Here is a 20,853-nt window from a genome sequence, read left to right as displayed (position 1 = left end):
TTAATTGTACTCCTTTTGTGTGTATGTATACATTCTAAGACTGAGAAACGAGATTAAACTCTTCTGTTCTCAGCATTAAAGGCAGCACGTCTTAGATGCCACAAAGCGAACTACAAGAGGTTCATTATTTTTTAGGAACGTGTGTCATTCTGTTTCAGAATGTACTGTCATGGATAGTTATAAACACTATATATATATATATATATATATATATATATATATATATATATATATATATATATAACTTAAAAGCACCTTTTGTCCTTTATATTGTATCAAACTTTTGTGATGAACGGGCCAAAATAAACAGCCCAAAATTGCTTAGAAATATGTCTGGTTCCACTGACTGGCATTAAATGCAAAGTAGATTTTTTCCTTCTCCTGTAAAGTTACCATTTTGGAGATACGAGGTTTTGATCAATCAGACAAAACTCTTCTGTGATCTCACTGATCAAAGAAAGAACAGAAAATATTCAAACCCTCCAAAAAATAGAAACTGCAGAAAAAACTAATTAATTTAAAAACAACTTGCATTTAAAACACATTTATCAGACACATCAAAGCTGTGAGTGGAGCTACATAGTGAGTGTGATAAATGGTCACTCTGTGTTTGGAGATTTATAAAATGTGTTTGTTCATTTGAGAGCAGAGACACTGTGTCCTGAATTGTGTGGAAGAAACTAAGAAAAGCTGTGAAAGAACGAATGAAAAACACTTTGTTGATCATGACATTCAGTTACTAGTTAACAAACAGTTTAAACAGATAGAAGACACAATTAAAATGACCTGAATGTGGTCAGATTATTAAACCAGTCAGTTTATTACACTTTTGTATTAAACTTTCAGGTTATTACATTATTTTTTAATTAATTAAACAAGACTTAAGTGAGTTATTAAAAGATTTAGTGTGTTATTACATTATGTGATTTACATTTTTCTCTATTCATTTTATAATGTAATAAACAGTGTATAATGTAATATCTCACTACATTATGTGTTAAAGTGTTTATTATATTATTGGAGGAGGATTTTATTACATTATCAGCAGTTTATTACATTATGAGTTTGTATAATATTTGTGTTATTACACTGTGTGTGTTGGGTCAGTCTGTCTCTGTGTGTGTTGGTCACTGCTTTAGACAGATCTCCTCCATTTGATCTGCTGGATGATCTTTACATGATGCTGTGGGATAATATTCAATACACAACATGCATTCAGTTTAGAATATAATGCAGTTTATTTCACACAGTAAACTATTAATTTCTGAACCAAAGCAGAGTTTTAAAGATCTAATGATGGAGAAAAATGCAGGATGATAGAGAAATAAAATCTACACTGAAAATGAGTGAAATCTCACTCAAATAACGTTTCTAATGTAGTAATGATATCAGGAGTCACTCTATGACACTTTAAATCAGCATTTTATTTCCACACAGACATGTTAGGATGGAATGGTACAAACACATTATTTAAAATATACATGTAGTGACATATTCTTATGATCATAATTCAGACACTCACTACCTGAATAAATGTTCATTCTAAGCAACATCAACTTTAACTGTGCTGTTCCACTGTTACTGATGTCTTCACTGGTAAGATCCTCAGAGGATGAACAGACACATTACAGAAAAGTGGTAAAACTCTCTCAGTGAAAGTGTGTGTTATAGTGTGCAGGTGTGTGTTGGTTAGAAGATCAGTGAAGGTCACTTTCCCCCTGTCCCAGTCCAGCTGCACTCTGACCCTCTGCAGCTTTTCTTTAGGTGTAAAGGAGAGATCTGGCTGTCCTGGGTAGCATATCCCATATTTACCAAAATCATTATACAGCCTCCCCACTGAACCCCAGAAACATTTTCCTTTTCTTGTTACAGACTCTGGTATCACACCCAGATTCCAGTAATCACTGTCTCCAACCTGGACGCCCCAGCAGTGTGTCCCTGAGTTAAAACCCACAGAACCCAGAACACATTCGTACTCATCAAATCTCTCTGGATTATCAGGAAGTGATGATCTCAGGTTTCCTGTTTTCTACAGCAGTGAGATCATCAGACAGGTGGAGGTCTGGATGTGCAGTGTCGGGGTCCAGAGTAACAGGGGCTGAGGAGAGAGAACACAATGAAACACCATGTTTTTCTCTCATTTCTGTAAATGTTTTACCTCTACAGACTATTTTCTTTACTGTGAGTAAAACAGCTTTAGAGGTCGATTCCAGAACACAGATCAACTTTAATCCTGGACTAAATGTTGATGTTCAGTTCAGTGCAGCACTAAAGTGTATTTTCAGTAGTGAATGGTCATTATAGTCCAGTGACAGATTTAATCTGAGTGCAGCATTTTATTGTAGTGATTCACTCACAGAGCTGAATATCTATAAACATTTTCACACTCACTGACTTTCAGATCATTTTGTGATCCATTTTATATTTTATAAATTATTACAACAAATTATTATTGTAAATTATAAATCAGTCCATTTTCTCTCATGATCAAATGATCAAAATCTAATCTCAACACATTTATCAAATGTCTGTGATCCAACTAATTATGAAATTATATTATATTCATTATCTATTATATTATCACTGTAATCTATATAAAAGTAGTTCTAATATATATTGTTCTGGGTTGCTGTGCAGAAACAGTTCATTTGGTTTTGAGCAGAAAAAAATAAAATTGAATATGAAGTGAAAATACAAACTTGTTTGGAGTAAGAAGACCCCCAGACATGCTGCAAAACCCCCACTTTAGCATACTGACCTAAATATGTTATTTACTCAGATTTAATAATAATAATAATAATAATAATAATAATAATAATAATAATAAATCAACCTATTAGAATTGTGCAATTAATATAATCACATACTTATGAAATAATGCATGAAATTAGTATTTTAAGTAATTCTATTTTATCGTTAAGACACAAATTGATATTTGCCTCAATTTCAATATAAAATATAATTTTAATGTTTACATATAATTTTATTATAACAAATGTTATTTTTATCTCCACACTTCACATTTGAGTGAGATTTCTGTACAGTACAGTATTTATACTTTCACTTAAGTACAGTTTCAGTGTCCTTTTTACACCCTGAATAAAGAGAACATGATAACATGTTACTAATAGTTTATAAACAGTGTCTCATTAGTGCAGAAGCAGACTGTGTGTGAGAGATCAACTCTAAGAGAAACAGAACTTACTGTACTGGAGAATCTCCTGCATGTTCTCCCACACTCTGAACATGGAAAGGTGTTTCACAACATTGATCAGAGCTCCTGATGTCTTCTCTGGATCCTTTGGTTTGAGCTGAGCTCTGAAAATAGAAGATTGTGTGAAATATATCACTGTAGAAACTTTACAGCCTGTAATTTATTTGACTAAATATCAATATTTTTTGCCTCGAGTCAATAATTCTGTTGTTTCTGTTAAATAAATATTTCTGCTACTGTTCTCATCACTACAACATTAACACACAATCCTTATTCACCTTCATTTCATTATAATACACTCATATTTACAATAAATACAATATACTGTAGATTTAAATGTAATAATGACTTTAATATTAGATAAAATGTGTGATCTGACATTTACTCACTGTTTCTCTGTAGACTTGAAGTTCTGAGAGGGAAACAAAAAGAACATTGTAGTTAAAAGTGAAGAGACTTCTCAGGTGTTTTTCATATGAAACACACAAACACCAGCAAACAGCCAAGTTAGTGACATTATCTATCATTTAATATTCAATAAAACTTTACCTTCTAAATAACTACTTAATAAAATTCATTATGTTTGTTATTTAGAAATTAATCTAATCAGTCAGATGTTGATAAAGTAGTTTGACTGGATGAATTTTGAGAGGCAGGGATCACAAACTAGACCAACGAGCAAAATGCAAACAAATCCATCAACCAGTCATCAACAAACAAATGCAGGTGAAGATCTAATGAGGCTCACTTTGAAACTCAGCTAAGAATTACAGGAGAACCACCAACAACAGAACCAGAGCCAAACAACACAACAAGCAGCAGGTTTGTGGATAATGAGGTGGCAGAGCCGGAATGTTCAGAGGATCCAGGAGAGGCTCCACTGATGATCAGATACAGAGTCAGAAGATCTGCTCATTTCTTTTGTCTTCATTTATAAAATAAGTAAATAAACATATTTGCTTCTTCTACTTGAGTTGCCTCCCAGCAGAGCTCACTACTGTACTCTACTTGGTGTTTGTGGGCTCTGTGTGCATTAATGAAACTGTAATAATCATTTATGTGGCTTCTTGTGTTGTTTGCTGAGAAATGTGCTGACTCTGCTAAAGTCAGTGGTAATTAGTGTGATATTGCTAATTCTAATTTGGCTCTCATTGACTTTGCTAACAGTTGTGCAGATTACAGTGTCAGTTATTTGGTTTATTTTACTGCTGTTTGTTTTTTGCTACAGTTTAAGTTCCTTTTCTGGGAGACACTGTTCACATCTGAGTGTTACTATATTAGCAATATGCTAACAGACAAGCTATTCTTCAGTTAATGACTCAGTTTGCCAAGTGTGTTATCACTGCGTGTGCTTAGAGTTGGAATCTGCGCTGTAGTACCAAATTCACCTTTCACTTTATATCTCAGCACTGATTATTAACAGAACCAGTACAAAAAAAATCAATATATTATCCAGACTGTTTTATTTACATCTAATAATGAATAATTTACACATTTGAGTAAATATCTGTTCTGTAGCCAAGCTTTTTGTTTGTTTTCCGATTTACAGAAACCATACACACCTCTACACACCCAAACACACATATTCAGAGCCTGTTTCTGTTTGCTGAGCATCTTGTGGAGGAGACAATTAAAGCTTCCTATTAACTCAACCTGGATCCAGCCATCAGGGCGGATCTATAGGGTGGCAACAGGTCACAGCTGCCACCTCCTCCATAGCTTTAACCACCCTAATTATGCCGACCCTAAAATATGACGCCAAATTGTATTAAGCAGAACAAACAAACAAATTTACAGAACATCATCATGTGTTAAAAGACTTTTGGTCTGCAAATTTGGTACTTACTGTGCTGTTTCACTACAAAAGCTAAAAGGGTTATGTCAAAATATCAAAGCAAATATCTATTTCTATGCAAGAATTCACAAGAGGTAAGATATAAAGGGTCCATAAAGGTTTTTTCCATGCCCGCAGTGGCAGTATGCTTTAGCCGACTAAATTTGGACTAAATTCTCGTTTTTGTGAAGACTCAGACTATAGTTGGCAGAAGTACTGGTGAAGGTATAATTTCCAAACACTGTATATCAAAAAGGATAAGCTCTGCATGTTGGGTGCTGCTGTTTTTGAAAAGTTTGCTCAGTTATCAGGAGGTTGCATGGATAGTTCCCTATATAAACGTGTAATAAATACACTTGGATGTCATGTGAACGTGTCACCCTGAGAGAACTTCCTTCCATTTCTTCCAACTTTTCAGATCCGCCTCTTGTATGCACCAGCTTTCCTGGTTTCAGTCGGTGTCTACCTTACTATGGAGGACCATATTTGCCAAATTGAAAAATAAAATTAAAAAATAAATGGCTCCGTAAATTAATCAATTAATACTAAAGTATATATTGCTTATTGTAATTGTAATTATACACATATTTCTTTATTCTGCAGTTATATATTTCTCAATTTATTTCTGTATTATTTATTGTTTTATTAATGCCATTTTTATATATTTTTTCCGTATGTATATTTTTAACAATTGTTCTCTTTATTCATTGATTCATGTATTCATATATTTATTTATTTTTTTATTAATTCATTCTTTTTTTTCATTAATTAATTTATTTATTTCTGTATTTTGTCGTTCATATGATAATTAGGGGGCGTGTGTTTCACGTTCAGGCTTAGCAGTCAAGCCCAGGAGGAGAAGAGCTGATTAAACTGTTCTTTCACCAACTCCATAAAGAGCTGCAGTGTCACGAACAGACAAACCGGCCGATAAATAACTGTACATGGCTTCCACAGGCAGCATGAGAGAAGGGCGTTCGAATGTCTGGATGATCTGAATTTTGCAGAAAAAGACGATGAACCGCCTCCTCCAGAGTTCTGAACACTACGCGGTCGACCTCTGTATCAGCAGAGGCAGCAAAATGGAACAAACTGTCTCCACAGCCTCCATATGAATGAGTAAACAGTCCGTACTTGCATTTTCAGCCAGATCAGCCGAGACTCTCAGATCTCTGACTGTCTGCTGCCCGTAAGCAGCCGTTACTGTAATGTCTTGCCCTTAGTTACCGTTGAGAGAGCAAGACATGAACAATCGATCTACAGAATCTGATATCGATCAACCAATAGGAATATTAAGATGCTGTGACATCATTGACTGACAGCCCCTTTATTAGCATGAGGACAAGGAAATACAGAAATAAATAAATAGAGAAATAAATAAAGAAAGAAATTAATAGTCAACATTAGTGAGAAGGGGAAATTACTAAATAGACATAAATAAATGCAGACTTATTAATTTATATAAGGTTTTATTTATTCAAATATTATTATGTACATTTATTTATTTTTAGATTTCACATCATTATTCTTTGCAATTCTACTTCATATATTAATTTACTAAGTAATTTATTTTTTATTTTATTTATTTTTCATTTTGGCAAATCTGGTCCTCCATGCCTTACAGCATCAGATGCACACAGTACCCAACACTAACAATCTCACATGTGGATTATTGTGATTGTAGAGATCTTCATAGTGATCCTCCCCTTTAACACTAAAACATTTAACTCACCTTTTCTTTTCTAATGTTGGTATGAAAATCACTTCCTTCAGAAGTACAAAGAGAAAGAAGCAGTTTTTGTGTGTATAAATCACAAAAAGAGAGAGAGAAAAAGAAAGATTCTTACCTGTAAGAACAGAACGTCCTCAGCTTTCATTTCCTTCTCTATGTTTCTGATTGTGTCTGAAAGAGCTGATATTTCTCCATTCATCTCCTCAATCTTCCTCCTCATCATCTGACTCTTCTGCTCCTCTTCCTCCTTCAGTGCAGCTATCCTTGCTGCTTCTTCATCTCTTAGAAACTGGTGAAGCTTCTCAAACTCCTCCTTTATCTGCCTCTCTGTGTGCTGGGCCTGCGTCTGGAATGAGAGACCATTAGGAAACACAAACTCTAACAGATGATCTACAAGCATTTACCACCTACAGGAGAAGTGGACACTCATCAGAATCATGACCTCAGCAACATGTTTCACAATTCAAGATGATGTTTCACCTTAATGTGAGCTGCTGTTTGGTCATAGTCTTGTTTAGCTTCCTTTAAGACTCTCAGATTCTTCTGTAGAGGCTTCAAAGCAGACTTGAGTTTATTCTGGAATTAAAGAACAGTTCAGATGAGTGACATCTGAATGAGTGATGAGTGATCAGTTTAACTGTTGAAATGTAATAGTTGTAATAGATGCTTCAGAATTAGAAGAGATATTTTCATTTTTGTCCATTGGAGAGTAATAATTCTGTAAGGTTACATTTTACATTGATCATCATAATGAATTTAACAACAGAGCATTTTTCTGACTGATCATTCACTTGTGCTGTTTGGCCTGAAACCGCACCCACTGACTGGCTTTACCTTTAGCATACATAACAGGTTAATCTGGTTCTGAACTAGTTCAAACAATTTGATTGCTACATTTAACATTTCAAAATATTAGACATGTCCTACCTTAAAGTCAGTCACAGCTTCATCTATTGGGCAGCAGTTGTGATTTTTATGCGTCTTTGATAGATGACAGACCACACACACAGGCTGCTGATCATCCAGACAGAAGAGTTTGAGTTTCTCATTGTGCAGAATGCAGAGCACCTCAGACCCTGCTGAAGATCTCTGACTCCTGCTCTCTAGAAGAGCCTCACAAAGGTTCTTCAGTGCAAGATTACCAGGAGGATGTTCCCTTGAGGATCTTCTCCTACAAACTGGACATTCTCGGGACTCCTTAGTTTCCCAGAACTTCTGCAGGCAGGTTTTACACACACTGTGGCTACACGACAGAACAACAGGATCCCTGAAGATTTCACAGCACACAGGACAGGAAAGCTCTTCTTCTGAAAGAGGGTTTCTAGCAGCCATTTCCTCCAACTGCTGCTGTCCTGTTTCTCTGTAATGGCTCCTTTAGTCCAAACTCCACTTTCACTTTTAAGACGTCTGTAATGATCAGAGCAGCACAGTTGAGAATCAGCCACCGTAGCCCTTCAACCCACTGAGTGAGTTTAGCTCCTTTCAGAATCACACATCAAGATCGAGCTCTACTATGTGGGCGACCCTGTGGTTCAGGAAACTGACCCAGTAGCATCCAAATAATTCACTATAAACACAGAGCTACATAATGGAGTATATCAAACCCAGTGTACAAAACTACACATAGAAGTATTTTAAGTTAAAAACAGCCATTAATGACTATTTGGTTTGTATTTGTTATTCTCTGGAACTGGACTAAGTATTTTTGCATATAGTAGTAAATAGTAATACCTGCTCTGTGGTGGTCCTGGTTGGGGTCCTGATTGTTAATGAACAAAGTAAAAGGGTTAACAAATTATGCAGAGAAACAGATCAATTACAATCTGCCACTGCAACTATAAACTGCACCTAAACATTAATGGACCTGATTTAATGGACAATGAGCATAAATATGAGGTAGCTGTACATAATGAAGTGTCCAGTGAGTGTAGACATATAATGTAGTACAGCAGTTTACTGCACTCACCAGCTTAGTTTGTAATTGTTTGGTAAAGACCATTGTAGCTGTTTCTTTACTTGTGTAATTGTTATTCCACTAATTTTGTCTGAATTGTAAGTTCTGTGTATGTTGTTTAGACAGTTAAAGCAATGGCCTCAAGGTGCTTTCTGGTGTAATCAGGTCATTTCCACATACCATTGAACACAGGTGAGCCTTAAGAATTGTTCAATTTACAAGACATGATACAGTACATAGTAGCTTCATGTATAGCCTTATTTTCTTAGAACTGTGGCAGATCATTGATCGCTCACCTGTGTTCACCTGTGTTGTATGTCCCCGTCTACTTCTTTACACATTATAGTTTTACTGTAGAACTGGACACTCACTGTGTTCTTTAGTTTAATGACACAACTTATATTCCGTAGTACTGATTTCCAATGAATATTTTAGTGAACTTCAGAAGGCTTTGTTTAGTGAGTGAGAATGTAATGGTTACATAAACTACATTTTCTTTGTTTAAGAAAGAAAGAAAACTCAGTACAACTCAAAGTTTTGCTCAAGATTAGTTGTTTTCTTAGTACAACAAATGTTCTCATGTTATCTCAACTAAATATTACAGTGCAGACGATCTGGCTGTTTGGATCCAAATCTTCAGCAAACTTCCGCAACATGAAATCACTTTTTCTCATTTTTGCACAGTTTGGTTAAACAAATCAGTTGAAAATTTACCTCTACAAGTGAAATATTCCTTTTGTGCTGACAAAAGCACATAGGGTCTAATAAATGGTGGCAGTCACTCATTTTATATGCTCAAAACTAGTAGACTCTAGTAGTTTTAGTTAAACAGTGCTTGGCTGACTGATATGATCATTAATTATAAAGCATTATTCTGAGTTCTCAAATTTAAAATGACAAACAGTTAATAAACACATAGTTATTTTACACGAAACGCTCACAAACTCTTACATTATACTACTAATTAACCAACCACTTAAAAGTAACATTATAAGTTGTAACTAATATAGAATTTAATTAATCAATTCAATAATATCAGCTCTCTGTTTTGAACAGCTCTGTTCTGTTGAACAATATGATTTCCTTACATAACATTTTAAGAGATGTTATCAGTGTATTTATTATCAGTGTAGCTCAGAATGTCATATTCTGTTTGTGTAGGAAAAGCACAGGATACACAATGTAGCATTAATGTACAGACTTCATCTGACCTGTTCAACGTCCAAAACAGGAAAAGCTGCTACTTAAAAAGAAAAGAAAATATAATTCACTTCACTGTTAAGAAACAAAAGATTTAGATAAACTTTCCTACCTTAAGGTCAGTCACAGCTTCATCTACCAGACAGAATTCATGATTTTTGTGTTTCTTTGAAGTCTGACACACCAAACACACAGACTGCTGATCATCCAGACAGAAGAGTTTGATTTTCTCATTGTGCAGAATGCAGAGCTCCTCAGACCCTGCTGAAGATCTCTGACTCCTGCTCTCTAGAAAAGACTCACAAAGGTTCTTCCGTGCAAGATTAAAGGGAGGATCATCTTTAGAGGATCTTCTTCTACAAACCAGAAATTTTTGAGATCTCTCAGTTTCTCTCACCAAAGCTTTTTAGGAGTTCTTCATTTATTGGGTTGTTAATCAATCTGAGACTCTTTATAAGATATTTAGTTTCTACAGGAAAAAAAAACATCAAACTTTACAATTTAGAAAAAAAATAATCCTCATGAATACAGAATTATTATGTCTTCATTCGTTTACTAACGTATGAATTTGATCCCCTGCATGAGAAGCCAATCAGGAAGTGACTTCTTTGACTTTACTGAAAACAGCAGGATGACTGGTTCAGTTTATATATACTCTCAGTGTGTGATTGAGGAGGTTATTTAGGGTGTGTTTATTTAAGTAGGCTGTGTGTGGTGTGTGATAAAATGGATGGTTTGTGGTCTTTGTCATTAAGTACATTAACTTTATTGAAGACTGTATTTGAGTAGAATATCTGAGGTTTGTATTTAAGGAGATTATCTGTGGTGTTTTAATGTAAGTAGAGTATCTATGGTGTTTGATCTGTGGTGTTTTATCAGTGCTCTGAATAAATTATCTGTGGTGTGTGATTGAGTAGATCATCTGTGGTGTGATTGAGTAGATTATTTCTGTGGTGATTTTATGTAAGCAGACTATCTATGCTGTTTGATCAGTGGTGTTTTATCAATGGGGTGTGAAAGAATAAATCATCTGTGGTGTGAGTGATTTAGTGGATTATCTGTGGTGTGTGACTGAGTAGATTATCTGTGGTGTGTGACTGAGTCAAGTATCTGTGGCGTGTGATTTAGTAGATTATCTGTGGTGTGTGACTGAGTAGATTATCTGCGGTGTGTGACTGAGTAAATAATCTGTTGTGTGTGACTGAGTAAATTATCTGTGGTGTGTGACTGAGTAGAGTATCTGTGGTGTGTGACTGAGTAAATTATCTGCGGTGTGTGACTGAGTAAATAATCTGTTGTGTGTGACTGAGTAAATTATCTGTGGTGTGTGACTGAGTAGAGTATCTGCGGTGTGTGACTGAGTAAATAATCTGTGGTGTGTGACTGAGTAAATTATCTGTGGTGTGTGACTGAGTAGAGTATCTGTGGTTTGTGACTGAATAAATTATCTGTGGTGTGTGACTGAGTAAATTATCTGTGGTGTGTGACTGAGTAAATTATCTGTGGTGTGTGACTGAATAAATTATCTGTGGTGTGTGACTGAATAAATTATCTGTGGTGTGTGACTGAATAAATTATCTGTGGTGTGTGACTGAGTAAATTATCTGTGGTGTGTGACTGAATAAATTATCTGTGGTGTGTGACTGAGTAAATTATCTGTGGTGTGTGACTGAGTAAATTATCTTTGGCGTGTGATTGAGTTAATTATCTTTGGCGTGTGACTGAGTTAATTATATGAGGAATGTGACTGAGTGGAATATCTGTGGTGTATGACTGAGTAAATTATCTTTGGCGTGTCACTGAGTAGATTATCTTTGGCGTGTGACTGAGAAGATCATCGGGGTCTCTCTTCCCTCCATCATGGACATTTACACCACACTCTGCATCCGCAAAGCCACCAGCATCGTGAACGACCCCATCCATCCCTCACACAGACTATTTTCACTGTTGCCGTCTGGCAGAAGGTACCGGAGCATCCGTGCCATCACTGCCAGACTCTGCAACAGCTTTGTCCCTCAAGCAATCAGGTTTCTAAACTCAAAAGGGCTGAACTAACCCTTAATTTTTGTTTGCACTCTGTCTGCACGTTTGCACTTTGTAATTTTGTATTTTTGTACTCTTGTACTTTTTGTTCCTTGTTGCACCTTGTTCCTGGAGGAGCGTAATTTCACTCCACTGTGTACTTGTACAGATGGAATGACAATAAAAGCCTCTTGACTTGACTTGACTTGACTTGACTTGATTATCTGTGGCGTGTGACTGAGTAGATTATTTGTGGTTTGTGACCGATTAGATTCTCATTGGTGTGTGTCTGAGTAGATTATCATTTAGATTAGCATTTATTAGACTTTATTAGTCTTGGTCATAATTCTGTCCAATCATAAAGAAGATTATACTGATGAAGATCCAGTGAGTGGAGTCTGTGTAATGCAGGCAGTCTGTCAGTCCTAAAAGACACTGTAAAGCTCTCACTCCCTCATATTTCTAAAGAGTCTTAATAATTCCAGCTCCATCCAAGCAGACAGTGATGGACTGCTTATGTAGAATCACCAATAAAAGTCCTCTGGTTAGCTGTTGGTGTAATCTGTGCACTGATGAAGCAGCAGAGGAGAAATATTTAGTCTACAAACTTTGTTTATTACATTATTCTTAAGTTATGGTTCACTGCTTTAGACAGATCTCCTCCATTTTATCTGCTGACGATCTTTACATGATGCTGTGGGATAATGTTCAATACACAACATGCATTTAGTTTATAATATAATGCAGTTTATTTCACACAGTAAACTATTAATCTCTGAACCAAAGCAGAGTTTTAAAGATCTAATGATGGAGAAAAATGCAGGATGATACAGAAATAAAATCTACACTGAAAATGAGTGAAATCTCACTCAAATAACGTTTCTAATGTTGTAATGATATCAGGAGTCACTCTATGACACTTTAAATCAGCATTTTATTTCCACACAGACATGTTAGGATGGAATGGTACAAACACATTATTTAAAATATACATGTAGTGACATATTCTTATGATCATAATTCAGACACTCACTACCTGTATAAATGTTCATTCTAAGCAGCATCAACTTTAACTGTGCTGTTCCACTGTTACTGACGTCTTCACTGGTAAGATCCTCAGAGGATGAACAGAATAATTATAGAATAATGGTAAAACTCTCTCAGTGAAAGTGTGTGTTATAGTGTGCAGGTGTGTGTTGGTTAGAAGATCAGTGAAGGTCACTTTCCCCCTGTCCCAGTCCAGCTGCACTCTGACCCTCTGCAGCTTCTCTTTAGGTGTGAAGGAGAGAACTGACTGTCCTGGACAGAATATTTGATATTCACCATAACTATTATACAGACTCCACACTGAACCCCAGAAAGAGTCTCCTTTTCTTGTTACAGACTCTGGTATCACACCCAGTCTCCAGTAATGACTGTCTCCAACCTGGACGTCCCAGCAGTGAATCCCTGAGTTAAAACCCTCAGAACCCAGAACACACCAGTCAACATCAAATCTTTCTGGATTATCAGGAAGTGATGATCTCTGTTTTCTGTTTTCTACAGCAGTGAGATCATCAGACAGGTGGAGGTGTGGATGTGCATTGTTGGGGTCCAGAGTAACAGGGGCTGAGGAGAGAGAACACAATGAAACATCATGTTTTTCTCTCATTTCTGTAAATGTTTTACCTCTACAGACTATTTTCTTTACTGTGAGTAAAACAGCTTTAGAGGTCGATTCCAGAACACAGATTAACTTTAATCCTGGACTAAATGTTGATGTTCAGTTCAGTGCAGCACTAAAGTATATTTTCAGTAGTGAATGGTCATTATAGTCCAGTGACTGATCTAATCTGAGTGCAGCATTTTTCTGTAGTGATTCACTCACAGAGCTGAAGATCCATTAACATTTTCACACTCACTGACTTTCAGATCATTTTTACAATACCATTACAAAAATTACAATTATTATATGATTATAAATTATTAAATGTACAAATTCTTTCTTGATCAAATGACAAGGTAAAATTTAATCCTGACACATTTACTGAACGCCTAAAATTAATTCTGAATTTTATCTGTTTTGCTCCTTTATGGGGATTTGTGGAATCTTTTTGTTTCCAGTTCATCATACAAAATACTGACCTATATATTATTATATCTATTATCTATTTTATTATTACTGTATTCCATATAACATTAGTTATAAAATACGTTATTCTGAGTAGTTGTGAAGAAAACAGTTAACTTGGTTTTGAGCAGAAAAAATGAAAATATGAAGTGAAAATACAAAATTTGGAGTACTAAGACCCCCAGACACGCTGCAAAAAAGCACCCTTCAGCATACTGACCCAAATATATTATTTAATCAGATTTTTATCATAAAGACATAAAGTTGTTCACTGTATTTTCACTGGCTAGCAAACATTAGCATTACATGCTAGCTGTAGTGATCATTATCTAGAATTAGGGAACATTTAGAGCTGAAGATGAGTTTGAACATCCTCACCTGATCTGCTCTGACATGATCAATAATAATAATAATAATAATAATAATAATAATAATAATAAAAATAAACTACCCTAATATTATTGTAATTAATATAATCACATACGTTTTTAATTAATGTATAAAATTTGTAATTTAAGTCTTTCTAATTCATCATTAAGACACAAATTGATATTTGCCTCAATGTCAATATAAAACATAATTTTAGTGATGTCCTTGGATGAATAAAAAAAAGTCTATGAATTATTTCAAGTATTAAAAATTATACTAAATAATATATGTTAAAAATATGATTTGTGCTTTAATTTGATTTGAGTCTGTTTAAACACTGATTCTTCTTTCTTTCACTCGAGTATATTTTTATCTCCACACTTCACATTTTATCTGAGTGAGATTTCTGCACAGTACAGTATTCATACTTTCACTTAAGTACAGTTTCAGTGTCCTTTTTACACCCTGAATAAAGAGAACATGATAACATGTTACTAATAGTTTATAAACAGTGTCTCATTAGTGCAGAAGCAGACTGTGTGTGAGAGATCAACCCTAAGAGAAACAGAACTTACTGTACTGGAGAATCTCCTGCATGTTCTCCCACACTCTGAACTTCAGGTTGGAAAGGTGTTTCACTACATTGATCAGAGCTCCTGATGTCTTCTCTGGATCCTTTGGTGTGAGCTGAGCTCTGAAAATAGAAGATTGTGTGAAATATATCACTGTAGAAACTTTACAGCCTGTAATTTATTTGACTAAATATCAATATTTGATGACATTTATTGTGTGGAGTCAATAATTCTGTTGTTTCTGTTAAATAAATATTTCTGCTACTGTTCTCATCACTACAACATTAACACTCAATCCTTATTCACCTTCATTTCATTATAATACACTCATATTTACAATAAATACAATATACTGTAGATTTAAATGTAATAATGACTTTAACATTAGATAAAATGTGTGATCTGACATTTACTCACTGTTTCTCTGTAGACTTGAAGTTCTGAGAGGGAAACAAAAAGAACATTGTAGTTAAAAGAGAAGAGACTTTTCAGGTGTTTTTCATATGAAACACACAAACACCAGCAAACAGCCAAGTTAGTGACATTATCTATCATTTCATTTTCAATAAAACTTCACCTTCTAAATAACTACTTAATAAAATTCATTATGTTTGTTATTTATAAATTAATCTAATTAGTCAGATGTTGATAAAGTAGTTTGACTGGATGAATTTTGAGAGGCAGGGATCACAAACTAGACCGACAAGCAAAATGCAAACAAATCCATCAACCAGTCATCAACAAACAAATGCAGGTGAAGATCTAATGAGGTTCACTTGGAAACACGGCTAAGAATTACAGGAGAACCACCAACAACAGAACCAGAGCCAAACTAACACATCAAGCAGCAGGTTTGTGGAGAATCTTGTGGAGGAGACGGTTAAAGCTTCCTGTTAACTCAACCTGGAACCAGCCATCAGGGCATATCTATATAGGGTGGCAAAATTTCGCAGCTGCCACCTCCTCAATAGATTTAACCACCCTAATTATGCAGACCCTAAAATATGATGCCAAATTGTATTAAGCATAAAGTCTGCATTCCTAAAAATGGGAAAGAACACTGAAACTCAATCTATGTTTTGTCGTGTTATTTATGCACATTGACACAAGAATTTGAAACACTGTAGGAATTTATCAGTGATTTCAAATATATTTTGAAATGTTGATGTGGCTGTGAGTTTCGGTTTTATAGGTCTGTCCTCATTCTAAGAGAGAGGAGTCTGGTCTCGTATGACTGGAAATACCTGCCCAGGGACGTGTTAAAGTGGCTGTCGAGTGAACAGACTTTCCTATAAGGACTTTGGTTTGTGTCATTAACTCTGTAGTTACCTTCTCAGCTTGCAGGTTAAATGAATAAAGGTATTTACCTGGAGTTCCATTTGTTACTCAGTTAACCTTCACTTGTTCTGAACTAAAGTTAAATTCAATTTAATCTCAGCCCTCCAAACACCAGAGACGTAGACTCAAGACATATGATTTGGACTTAAGTCCGAATGGTATTATGAATTTGATGACTTGAGACTCAACTCGACAAAATCAAGAAACACTTGCGACTCTTTGACTTGATTATCAGTGACTTAAACTTTAACTCAGATTTGAGCCGCATGACTTGTGAAGACTTGAGGCCCAAAGTGGAAGAAAGGTGGAGAGTCTGACTGCAGACAGGACTCTACACAGCTGCTGACTTTTCCTGTGAAAGAATTTGTTCCCTCCCCTAAAGTTGATATACATCAGCTTCCTCAAATGTCTGTCGCTGTGTTTATGCTCAGCTTAATGTATTTTGGAAGAAAAGCGAAGCATTACAGTTTAAGTTCACCTCCGTAAGACAGACACAAGCAGAACATCAATAGCATCAATAAGCCCAGCTCAGCTCTTAGACTCTTACTGGAGAATCTTACCAGCTGATCTGACCGTTTTCCTCATGGTAGTTAAACAACAGTAACACAGCTCTCTGTATTTGACAGAGCTTAACAGCTTCTGCAGGTAAAACAAGCTCAGCATTCACCAAGAGGGTGAAGTTGACTTTTAATCCTCCAGGTTCATATTTGAATTTGCTGTTCCACCTTAAATGGTGCAGAAGTTACACACCGGAACCAAACGGAAAATTTGAAGAAGAAGCTGCTGGCAAATAAAAAGTCGCCTTCAGCTTCATACACTCACCATCATTTTGCTGTGTTTTCTGTAAACTTTGTTCAGCTCAACTCGTTTTGGTTTCTATTGTCTAAATTAATTTCAAGCTCGTGTTTGTTTTTAGTTTGCTGTGGTAGTTTTAGTGCTGAGTTAGTTTTTATTTGATTTATGTTCCCAAAAATCCCCAATGTAATTAAATTCAACAATACTTCATTATAAAATTCATGTGTAGTTGAACTACTCCTTGTGTAGCTATTATGCTTGTCATTTGTGTACCATGGATTTTGTATTTTATTTGGAAGGGTAAAAATTAATAATAATAAAAAAATAATACAGAGCCACACTTTGCTAAAAAGTTTATGTCAAAATATCAAAGCAAATGTCTTTTTCTACCAAAGAAGTCATAAGAGGTAAGATATAAAGGGTCCATAAACATTTTTTTCATTCCCACAGTGGCAGTATGCTTTAGCCGAGAATGCTTGCCAATTGAGTAAACATGCTGTATTGTTTTTCCTCGGCATCTCAGCTGTCTGATTTGAACTAGTCATGTGGCAAAAGTTGTGCCTGTAGGGAGTGGATGATTTTTAAATGCTTCATAGTAAAAAGTGTTGCAGTGTTGATTGGGACTTAAGTAAATTCTGGTTTATGTGAAGACTCAGACTATAGATGGCAGAAGTACTGATAAAGATATAATCTGAACGCAAGCTCCAGACGCTGAGCAGGGAGCTGCTGCGGTTGTTGGGGGTGTTGGATATTTCCAAGCGGTTTCCCGCGGCTCTGAGCAAACACGGGGACATCAGCATCATAGTAATTCACACAGGGGTGAATGACATCTCATCCCGTCAGAGTCCTCAAGGAGCATTTCAGATTATTTCTAGACACCGTTAAGAAGAGAACCAATGCCTGGATCGTCAGCTCGGGACTGCTGCCCACCTACCGGAGAGGAAGCGAGGTGTTCAGCAGGCTCTACGCGCTGCACTGTTGGCTCCAAGGCTGGTGTAAGAACAACGGCGTCGGCTACGTGAGCAACTGGAGTGTTTTCTGGGAGCGACCGGCATTCTACCGCAGGGACGGACTACACCCGAGCCGCCGCGGTCTGTTATCTTATCCGGGAATATCAAGAAAGTACTACCCAGGCCTGACTGGACTTAAGTAAGTAAGTATCATCAGCAGCCAGGTAAGTGTCATAAAACCCTGTGTACTAAAAAAAATCAAAGAAAAACGTGCACGGTCAATACCCTGATAATTTAATTTGCTAAGACCTTAGAAAAAACAGTCCCCTCCAAACACATAGTGCAACTAGCAGAAAATTAAACCTTGCTCTACTCAATGTAAGGTCACAACAAAACTCTGCTGATTCAAGATCTTATTAAAGAGCATAAGCTAGATTTAATGTTTCTGTCAGAAACGTGGCTTAGGGATAATGGCACAGCAACTCTACTTGAAACTGCTCCTAAAAAAGTACAGATTTATGCTTTCAGTAAGACAGGGCAGACGAGGAGGAGGAGTGGCCTGCATTTATTTTAGTGACTTTACCTGCAAAAGTACTACAATTATACTACTAAAGATCCTCCCCTTTAACACTAAAACATTTAACACTTTTAACTCCTTTTCCTTTTGAATGTTGGTATGAAAAGCACTTCCTTCAGAAGTACAAAAAGAAAGAAGCAGTTTCTTTGAGTGTATAAATCACAAAGAGAGAGAGAAAAAAGAAAGATTCTTACCTGTAAGAACAGAACATCCTCAGCCTCCATTTCCTTCTCTAGGTTTCTGATTGTGTCTGAAAGAGATGATATTTCTCCATTCATCTCCTTAATCTTACTCCTCATCATCTGACTCTTCTGCTCCTCTTCCTCCTTCAGTGCAGCTATCCTTGCTGCTTCTTCATCTCTTAGAAACTGGTGAAGCTTCTCAAACTCCTCCTTTATCTGCCTCTCTGTGTGCTGGGCCTGCGTCTGGAATGAGAGATGATTAGGAAACACAAACTCTAACAGATGATCTACAGGCATTTACCACCTACAGGAGAAGTGGACACTCAACAGAAATATGACCTCAGCAACATGTTTCACAATTTAAGATGATGTTTCACCTTAATGTGAGCTGCTGTTTGGTCATAGTCTTGTTTAGCTTCCTCTAAGACTTTCAGATTCTTCTGTAGAGGCTCCAGAGCAGACTTGAGTTTAATCTGAAATTAAATAACAATTCAGATTAGTGCATTCTCCACCTTATACAATATCTGATTTAACATATATTTAAATGTAAAAGTTGTCCTACAAACTACAGTTGATAAGAGAGTAATAGCTATTTTACTCTCAGTCTCAAAATCAGAAGAGATCTTTTCATTTTTGTACAGTAACATTTCTATGTTGAAAGGTTACATTTTACATTGTCATATTGAATTCAGCAACAGCACATTTTTGTGTCTAATATTTCACTTGTGCTGTTTGCTCTTTGCCCTGAAACCACACCCACTGACTGACCTCACCTTCGACACACATAAAAGGCTAATCAGTAACTGAACTGAGAAAGAATTTATAATATTTTAAAGAATTTTTAAATAAATAAAAAGTTACATTGTAGATATCAAAATACTATCAAAATAATACAACTATTTTTGTACCTTAAAGTCAGTCACTACTTCATCAGCTGGACAGCAGTAGTGATTTCTGTGTGACTTTGAAGTCTGACACACCAAACACACAGGCTGCTGATCATCCAGACAGAAGAGTTTGAGTTTCTCATTGTGCAGAATGCAGAGCCCCTCAGACCCTGCTGAAGACCTCTGACTCCTGCTCTCTAGAAAAAACTCACAAAGGTTCTTCAGTGCAAGGTTACAGGGAGGATCATGTTTAGAGGATCTTCTCCTACAAACTGGACATTCTCGGGACCCCTTAGTTTCCCAGAACTGCTGCAGACAGGTTTTACACACACTGTGGCTGCACGACAGAAGAACAGGATCCCTGAAGATTTCACAGCACACAGGACACGAAAGCTCTACTTCTGAAAGAGGGTTTCTAGCAGCCATTTCCTCCAACTGCTGCTGTGCTGTTTCTCTGTAACAGCTCCTTTAGTCCAAACTCCACTTTCACTTTTAGGACGTCTGTAATGATCAGAGCAGCACAGTTGAGAATCAGCCACCATAGCCCTTCAACCCACTGAGTGAGTTTTAGCTCCTTTCAGAATCACACATCAAGAAACAAACACAAACAGTCACTGTTTAAAAGCTTCTCATTGGTGTCTCTGAGTGAAGTGAGTGCAGAATGAAGAAAGATCAGAGAGACAGGATGAGATTCACTTCCTCCAACAGGTAGAGGAGGTGTAGAGGAGGAGATTTGAAAAAGGAGGAGTCAGTCAGGTGATCTATTCTAACTGTGTGTTTTCTACACTAGATGGCAGCAGTTCAGTAATAACCTGAAACAAGGAGCTCTCAGATGAGTCGATGTTTCTAAATTATTAGTTCATTTCAGCAACCAGAATCCAGGTCTTACAATTAAACATGTAAACTATGAGGTTTGATTTTGCCTCATATTTCCTCATTTTATGCACAAACTTGCATGAACAGTGACACATATTCACTGCACTTTAGTGATTTTTTTTATTGTTGTAGATATTTTTGCTGTTTATGTTCTTCTACTAATTCCTATTATTATTATTATTGTTCCTGCTGCCTGGTGGAGTCTGGACATGACAGCTATAAATAGCTGGTGGTTTGGATC

At 36.2% G+C, this 20,853-nt stretch overlaps 1 protein-coding gene and 1 pseudogene across 1 annotated transcript; both read right to left on the bottom strand.

Annotated features, from left to right (window-relative positions):
• Nucleotides 1-1,403: 1,403 nt before the first annotated feature.
• Nucleotides 1,404-8,234, bottom strand: LOC118802499 (annotated as a pseudogene).
• Nucleotides 8,235-12,870: 4,636 nt separating this feature from the next.
• On the bottom strand, nt 12,871-20,621 carry LOC118802497 (tripartite motif-containing protein 35-like). Its single transcript, XM_036563042.1, has 6 exons — nt 19,758-20,621; nt 19,227-19,322; nt 18,862-19,092; nt 15,425-15,447; nt 15,011-15,129; nt 12,871-13,564 (listed from the first exon to the last, which is right to left on the bottom strand). Exons 1-6 carry the CDS (start codon nt 20,160-20,162, stop codon nt 13,026-13,028), a joined length of 1,413 nt encoding a protein of 470 aa, XP_036418935.1. The 5' UTR covers nt 20,163-20,621; the 3' UTR covers nt 12,871-13,025.
• Nucleotides 20,622-20,853: the final 232 nt, after the last annotated feature.

The sequence above is a fragment of the Colossoma macropomum genome, unplaced genomic scaffold, assembly GCF_904425465.1.
Source record: "Colossoma macropomum unplaced genomic scaffold, Colossoma_macropomum, whole genome shotgun sequence".
NCBI lineage: Eukaryota > Metazoa > Chordata > Actinopteri > Characiformes > Serrasalmidae > Colossoma > Colossoma macropomum.
This window is presented reverse-complemented; position numbering and strand designations above follow the sequence as displayed.

Coding starts and splice junctions, on each gene's coding strand:
- LOC118802497 (XM_036563042.1), bottom strand. CDS start 20,162: ATGGCTGCTAGAAACCCTCTTTCAGAAGTAGAGCTTTCGTGTCCTGTG. Junction 19,093..19,226: donor AAACAGCAGCTCACATTAAG/GTGAAACATCAT, acceptor CTCTCATTCCAG/ACGCAGGCCCAGCACACAGA. Junction 15,448..18,861: donor AGGATGTTCTGTTCTTACAG/GTAAGAATCTTT, acceptor TTTCCCTCTCAG/AACTTCAAGTCTACAGAGAA.